The 8,050-nt window shown below is 50.5% G+C and overlaps 1 protein-coding gene across 1 annotated transcript; it reads left to right on the top strand.

Annotated features, from left to right (window-relative positions):
• Window positions 1-5,945: 5,945 nt before the first annotated feature.
• LOC109784969 (uncharacterized) lies at window positions 5,946-6,431 on the top strand. The gene has a single exon (XM_020343575.1). It carries the CDS (start codon window positions 5,946-5,948, stop codon window positions 6,429-6,431), a length of 486 nt encoding a protein of 161 aa, XP_020199164.1.
• The last annotated feature ends 1,619 nt before the right edge of the window (window positions 6,432-8,050 follow it).

Genomic DNA, 8,050 nt, shown 5'->3' with positions numbered 1-8,050 from the left:
GTACTTAACATGAAGATTTTTTATGTCTTCAATTAAGGACTGAGATCGGGTCATTTCCGCGTCCAACAGGTCATCGCTTTTGTCTAACAGTTTTCGAGTATGTTCCATAGCTTTCCGTTGTTCAGTTGCAATTTTAGCAAGTGTTTTGTAGCTGGGTTTGGATTCACAATCAGAGTCATCTTCACTTGATGTTTGAAAGTAAGCATCGCATGATTTTACCTTGGCACCTCATGCCATGAAGCTGTAGGTGGGAGCTGAGCAGTCCTTGTCATTACCATCAACGTTAGTGATAGGGCCATTGTCTTCAGTGTTGAAGATGGACTTGGCACCGTAGGCTGTAGCTAGAGCCAGACTTGCAACGCCAGGGTTGGACACCTCCTCAGACTCCACCTCCGCCTCCTCAGAAGTAGACTCCTCCTCTGAATCCATCTCCTTGCCAACAAAAGCACGAGCCTTGCCAGATGAGCTCTTCTTGTGTGATGAAGACATGGACGAAGACTTGGAAGAAGACTTTGAGGATTTCTTCTTCTTCTTGTCATCAAAATCATATTCCTTACTCTTCTTTTTCTTCTTGTTCTCATTGTCCCACTGTGGACACTCAGAGATGTAGTGTCCAGGTTTCTTGCACTTGTGACATGTTCTCTTCTTGTAGTCATGAGTGGAAGCTTCATCATTTCTTGAGCTGGATCGTGAAGACTTTCTGAAGCCCTTCTTCTTAGTGAACTTCTGGAACTTCTTCACAAGCATAGCGAGCTCCTTTCCAATGTCTTCAGGATCACCAGAACTGTAGTCAGATTCTTCTTCAGATGAGGATACAGCTTTTGCCTTCAAAGCGCGAGTTCGGCCATAGTTGGGACCATATATATCTCTTTTCTTAGATAGCTGGAACTCATGTGTGTTGAGCCTCTCAAGTATGTCAGACGGATCGAGTGTCTTGAAGTCAGGGCGTTCTTGTATCATTAGGGCAAGGGTGTCGAATGAGCTGTCAAGTGATCTCAGCAGTGTCTTGATGATTTCATGCTTGGTGATCTAAGTGGCGCCTAGAGCACGAAGCTCATTTGTGATGTTAGTGAGGCGATCAAACGTGAGCTGGACATTCTCATTGTCATTTCTCTTGAAGCGGTTGAAGAGGTTGCGAAGAACACTGATCCTTTGATCTCTCTGGGTTGAGACGCCTTCATTGACCTTGGAGAGCCAGTCCCAGACTAGCTTCGACGTTTCCAAGGCACTCACACGGCCATACCGTCCTTTGGTCAGATGACCACAGATGATGTTCTTGGCAGTAGAATCTAGTTGAATGAACTTCTTGACATCAGCATGGGTGACACCTTCACCAGTCTTGGGAACACCATTCTTGACAACATACCAGAGGTCGACATCAATGGCTTCAAGATGCAATCACACCTTATTCTTCCAGTAGGGATATTCAGTTCCATCGAAGACGGGGCACGCAGCGGAGACTTTGATTATCCCTGCAGTCGACATAGCTAAAACTCCAGGTGATTAAACCGAATCACACAGAACAAGGGAGTACCTTGCTCTGATACCAATTGAAAGTGCTAGTTATCGACTAGAGGGGGGTGAATAGGCGATTTTTATGAAAGTCTTCAAAACATGAGAGTTTCGAAGACAAACAATAGAAATGAACCTATTGATATGCAGCGGAAGGTAGACTACACTAAGCAAGCCATAGTCAAGTATTCAATGAAGTGAAAGCACGAAGACTAATAGCAGCTAGGTAGTAAAGATCAGGATGGAAGATAGTATGAAGCCAAACAACAATAGAAGTCACACAGTGAAGTCAAACAGGTAATGCAAACAGGCAATGACTTCATGAAGACAAACTGTAAATAAAGAGAGGGAGAGGATAGAACCAGACACTTGGTGAGGACAATGATTTGTTGGACCAGTTCCAGTTGCTGTGACAACTGTACGTCTGGTTAGGGAGGCTGAGATTTAACTTAGAAGACCGTGTCTACACCTTATTCCCCTTGAGCTAAGGACACCCAGTCCTCGCCCAATCACTCTGGTAAGTCTTCAAGGTAGACTTCCAAACCTTCACAGACTTTGTTCACCGGCGATCCACAATGACTCTTGGATGCTCAGAACGCGACGCCTAACCGGCTGGAGGATTCACAGTCCTCAAGTGTAACAAGTCTTCAGGTCACGCGGACAGAAAGACTTCAGTGATGCCTAACACTCTTTGGCTCTGGGTGTTTGGGCTTTGTCCTCGCAAGGATTTCTCTCTCTCAAAAGCTTCGGAGGTGGGTTGCTCTCAAACGACAAAAGCCGTGCACTAACTCTGAGCAGCCACCAATTTATGGTGTAGGGGGTGGGCTATTTATAGCCACTAGGCAACCCGACCTGATTTGTCCGAAATGACCCTGGGTCACTAAGGAACTGACACGTGTTCCAACGGTCAGATTTCAAACACACGCGGCAGCTTGACCTGGGCTACAAGTAAAGCTGACTCATCCAGCTCTGGATAAGATTTGTTCTCATTGTCTTCGCTCGAAGACATAAGATTTTGGTTGAGCATCACTTCCGTCACTCTGACTTTGTTCACTGGGACCCCACTTAACAGTACGGTGGTTCCTATGACTCAACAAAGAAGAAAAGGAAACAACGAAACAACTAAGTCTTCGCGCTCCATAGTCTTCACGTGATGTCTTCTCTTGTCATAGTCTTCAATGTGAATGTCTTCACATACCACCATTGTCTTCAATGTCTTCATACATTTTTAGGGGTCATCTCCGGTAGGTAAACCGAACCAATGAGGGACTACTACCTGTGTTATACTGCAATTCTCACAAACACATTAGTCCCTCAACCAGGTTTGTTGTCAATACTCCAAAACCAACTAGGGGTGGCACTAGATGCACTTACAGTTGTCGACGACGCGGTTGGTGGGGCTCTCTGGCGGCTCCTGGAAGGCTTCAGCTCCTAATGCCTCCTCCCAACCTGGTCCGAGGAATGAGCCGGGGTCATCCTCTGGCGTGTACTCCTGGTCCATCATGCAGGGCACGTAGGCCTCCGAGGCCGCTACCCCGAAGACCTCGCCGAAGTGCCCCACGCGCCATATCGCCCGGCCTGTCATGCCGTCCTGAGGATGGCAGGGCAGTGCTCCGATGGGGCCATATGCGGAAACGCTCGTGCCCGCACCCATTTGGGGTCGTGCGGGCGCGACAGGGCGGCCACCGTGGGGTGTGTTGATGTCGACGAGGCCCCCGGGCGCACCCGGGAGCATGCGGGCGCGGCGAGGCCCGCCGTGGGATCCAGCCGCCACCTGAGGCGTGAGCTGATAGCAGAAGGGCGGCGCTCCCGTGGCCGCTGCCTCCAGTAGCTCGGCGACGCGTTCCAACAGCGCATCCTGGCCGCTCTCCATCAGTCGGCACCACAGCAGCTCCCGTGCCACTGTGAGTGCAGCCCGCATGTTCGCCTGCTCCCGCCGGGTGTGTGGCGCCGTTGCCGTGGCGTGGCTCGCGCTTGTCGTGGAGTAAGGGTGGACGGCGCCTAGCCGAACCGCCCGCGCCCAGCAGCGTTAGGTGGCGCCCGTGCCACCTGGAGCGCGGGGTTGAGGTCTTCCTAGGCAGGCGGCGCCGTCCGGGCGGGCCAGGCTGCCCAGCGGTTGGCGTCGGCCCTCGGGTCGCCAGACATCGGAACCACGGAGCGTCGGTGGATCAGGTGATGGGGAAGAGGCTTCGGCGCACCCCTACCTGGCGTGCCAAATGTCGGATCTCGGGTTCCGGCAAATCCCTTAAGGTTCGAACTCTGGGGTGCGCACCAAGATCTCCCCCTACCGATCCACATCCTAGCTTTGCTAAGATTCCAAGGGCTAGCTCGACGAACTCGCAACACAAAGAACACAAGATTTATACTAGTTCGGGCCACCGTTGTGGTACTTCAGTGTGGTGGTGGTGGATTGCCTCTTGGGCTGAGGATGAACAGTTACAAGGGGAAGAACAACCTCCTGAGGTTGAGGTGTTCTTGTGCTCTGTGTGCGGGTGAGGATGATCTCCATCCCCCGTCCATGGTGGTGGCTAGTCCTATTTATAGAGGCCTTGGTCCTCTCCCCAAATATTGAGCGGGAAGGGAGCCAACAACGGCCAATTTGAAAGGGGACAGCTAGTACACCTTATCCTGACAAAAGTAGTCTTCGCCTGCAAAAGGCTCTGGTGGTGACGCCGCCTTGGGCTCCATGGTGACCTCCGTCTTGCCGTCCTACTCGTCTTGGTCTCATTGCACTGATATGGAAACCTTTGCTTGATGCCTTGGTACTCCGCGCCTGCGATTGCCCCTTAGCACCAAAGAGGAAACAAGTACACTGTGCGCGCTGGCGCTCGCCTGGCGCCCGCCTAGTATCGGTCATCATGGCTCACGTCACGAGAACCTCGCGAGGTTTGCCTTGTCTTGATCTCTCCGCCCCTCGCGAGCCTACCTAGTGAGGCCGCTCCTGAGGAGGTCTTGTGTCGTCCGCCTCACGAGGCTTGGCCCATCACGAGGGTCTTGAATGCTTGTTGGTGAAGATGGGCCGTACGGGCCGACTTGCAGAGCCACGCCGTGGGCCGCAGGCAGGCAAGTCTGGGGACCCCCGTTCCCAAAACGCCGACAGTCATGGTACCCAAGAAGGACAAATCCTGGTGGCTATGCGTCGATTTTACATACCTAAATAAAGCCTGCCCTAAGGATCCTTTCCCTTTACCACGCATAGACCAGATCATCGATGCCACCGCTAGACACGACTCACTATGCTTCCTCAACGCCTACTCAGGATACCATCAAATTAAATGAAGGAGTCTGACCAAGCCGCCATCGCATTCATCACCCCCTACGGGCCATCCTGTTCTAAGAGAATGCCCTTCGTGCTGAAGAATGCAGGAGCCACATACCAGCGCATGATTCAAGCATGTCTGGAGAATCAAATTGGCAAAACAGTCGAAGCATACGTCAATGACGTAGTCATCAAGACCAAACACGTAAGCCAGTTGGTGGACGACCTTCATCAAACCTTCGATAATCTGCGAGCTTATGACATATGGCTAAATCCGGACAAATGTGTCTTCGGAGTTCTTGCCAAAAACCTGCTCGGATTTATTGTCTCCCATAGAGGAATCGAGGCCAATCCGGCCAAAATCCGAGCTCTATCACAGCTAGCGATTCCTATGGCGCTCAAACACGTCCAAAAACTGGCTGGCTGTGTGGCAGCCTATAGCCATTTTATCTCCTGCCTCAGTGAAAAGGCATTACCAGATTGCTCAAACGGACCAAAAACTTTGAGTGGACCGACAGAGCAATTGCCGCATTGGAGGAAATAAAAACACTATTAGCTGGAAACCCTATACTAGCAGCACCCGGCGTAGGCGAACCCATGCTGCTATACATCTCGACCACGAATCAGGTGGTAAGCACGGTTCTCGTGGTAGAACGAGAAGCAGAAGGCCACAAGTTTCGGGTACAAAAGCCAGTCTATTACGTGTCAGAAGTACTCACACCATGCAAATCTCGGTATCCACATTACCAGAAGATAGCTTATACGGTTTTTATGGCATCCCGAAAGCTCCGACACTACTTTCAGGAGTGCTCGGTCACGGTGGCATCCAAAGTACCACTGAACGACATCATCAACAACAGAGATGCCACTGGCCGTATTGCCAAATGGGCCATAGAGCTCCTTCCTTTTTAAATCGTGTACAAACCACGCCGACTATTAAATCTCAGGTGTTGGCCGATTTTCATGCCGAATGGACCGAAGCCGAGCTCCCAGGGAATATAGTACATACTCGCATTGGACAATGTAATTCGATGGCTCCAAAATGCTAGCCGGACTAGGGGCTGGGGTGATCCTCACATCCCCCACTGGTGACAACATCCGGTATGTACTACAAATTATGTACACTGATTCCAACAACGCTGCCGAATACGAGGCTCTATTACACGGGCTTCGGATGGCAATATCAATGGGTGTACAACGGCCCGAGGTGTGGGGAGACTCTAACCTTGCCATCGCCCAAGCCGATGGAGAATTCGATGCTAAAGACCCAAAGATGGTGGCATATCGTAATGTCGTCCTCAAAATATCTGCCCACTTCGAAGGGTTAGAATTTCACCACGTCTCCAGGGACAGCAATCAAGCTGCAGACGTTCTCGCTCGCATGGGCGCCAAGGGCGACCCGGTCCCTAAGAACACCTTTGTGGAGCAGCTCTTCAAGCCATCTGTGGTGTGGCAGGACAAGGGCAAGGACACTAGAGCCAATGGCCTAGAACAGATCACCCCTCCCGTCATCGAACCAAACAAAGAAAACATCGGAGGCTCGACACTCGAAGAAACAACTTCGGCTCATGAAGTTATGGCAGTTATCCCACCATGGACCGAGCCCTTCCTCGCCTACCTTCTCCGTCAAGAGCTCCCAGATGACCAGACCGAGGCATGATGCATAATCCAATGCTCTAAAGCGTATAAGGTCCATGAGGGTGAGCTATACAAGAAAAGCACTACCGGAGTCCTCTAGAGATGCATATCTGAAGAAGAGGGGCAACAACTTTTGGCCGAGATACACGCTGGAATGGGCGGTCACCATGCGGCAGCTGGGCCCTGGTAAGCAAGGCCTTTCGAGCAGGGTTCTTCTGGCCTATTGCTTGGGCAGACGCACACACACTAGCCCAACATTGTGTTGGATGCCAGCTTTTTGCAAATCAAAGCCACATGCCCCCCACGACTCTCCGGACAATACTGATTACCTGTCCTTTTGTGGTCTGGTGACTGGACATGGTCGGACAACTTAAAGGGGGAACTAACTAGAAGAAATACTTACCAGTCATGGTCGACAAGTTCACTGAATGGATTGAGGCAAAACCAGTAACTTCAGCTAGGTCCGGACCATTCATCGACTTTATATCCGGCGTGGTCCACCGTTATGGTGTCCCTAATAGCATAATAACAACAATGGATCCAATTTCACAGCCCAAGAAGTAAAGGACTGGTGCGCTAACATGGGCATCAAGCTCGACTATGCTTCAGTATATCACCCACAGACCAACAGACAGGTTGAATGGGCTAATGGACTAATCATGAGCATCATAAATCCTCGTCTGGTCCGTTCCATGAAAGAATCCAATTGCTATTGGGTGGAAGAGCTCAACTCCGTATTATGGGGACTGCGCACCAGTCCTAACTGGTCAACGGGATACACACCTTTCTTCATGGTGTTCGGCGCAGAAGTAGTCCTCCCCTGTGACCTCATTCATGATGTGCCTAGAGTGCGCATCTACGAAGAAAAGGAAGCTGAGTTCGATCAGCAGGACGACTTGGATGCCCTGGAAGGAGAACGCGACGTAGCTCGGGCCCGCTCTATGTTTTACCAACAGCAGGCTCAACGCTACCAGAGTAGGGAAGTTCGGGCGAAGACATAAAATGTAGGCAAGCTCGTCCTTCGCCTCCCTGAGAAGCAGAAGAATAAGCTCTCACCCAAATGGGAGGGTCCCTTCATAATCGATGAAGTACTAGCGGGAGGAGCCTATCGTCTCACAACCCAGGGGACAATTGCCTCAAACCGAACCCATGGAACGCAGCTCAGCTTTGGCGGTTCTACGGCTAGTCCGACATCACCATTCCAACTATACCCTGCTTTTGTTTTCCTTTTCTTTTGCTATTTACTTTTTCGGGTGGTTATCACCTCCCAGGCTGTGTTCGTTTAAACCGAACTCTGTTAAGTCCGTTAGGTATACATCTTGAAATGTAGTACCTAGCCCTACATGGGGGCTCCTCTAACAAAGCCAATTGATATACTTTTTTGTGCACCTATTTCACCTCCGTTGTGTTCGCACCCTTCCATATCGTCTTTAAAGCCATTATATGTATCAATTTGACTTAAAATTGAAAGCACAAGTGCTCCCTGGGTGATTTCGGTAATTAATGTCAACATATCTCTTGTTGGACTAATATTTTTTATCTAGTATATTACAGATGAGTTCAACAGTGGAGTGGCATGGACAAGAGGATGTGGAACCCCTTCAAGATGCTAAGGACAAACATTGGCAAAATCTCAAGACT

This window comes from Aegilops tauschii, chromosome 2, assembly GCF_002575655.3.
Source record: "Aegilops tauschii subsp. strangulata cultivar AL8/78 chromosome 2, Aet v6.0, whole genome shotgun sequence".
NCBI lineage: Eukaryota > Viridiplantae > Streptophyta > Magnoliopsida > Poales > Poaceae > Aegilops > Aegilops tauschii.
Note: the sequence above shows the minus strand (reverse complement) of the source record. Positions and strands in the feature narration are given on the sequence as shown.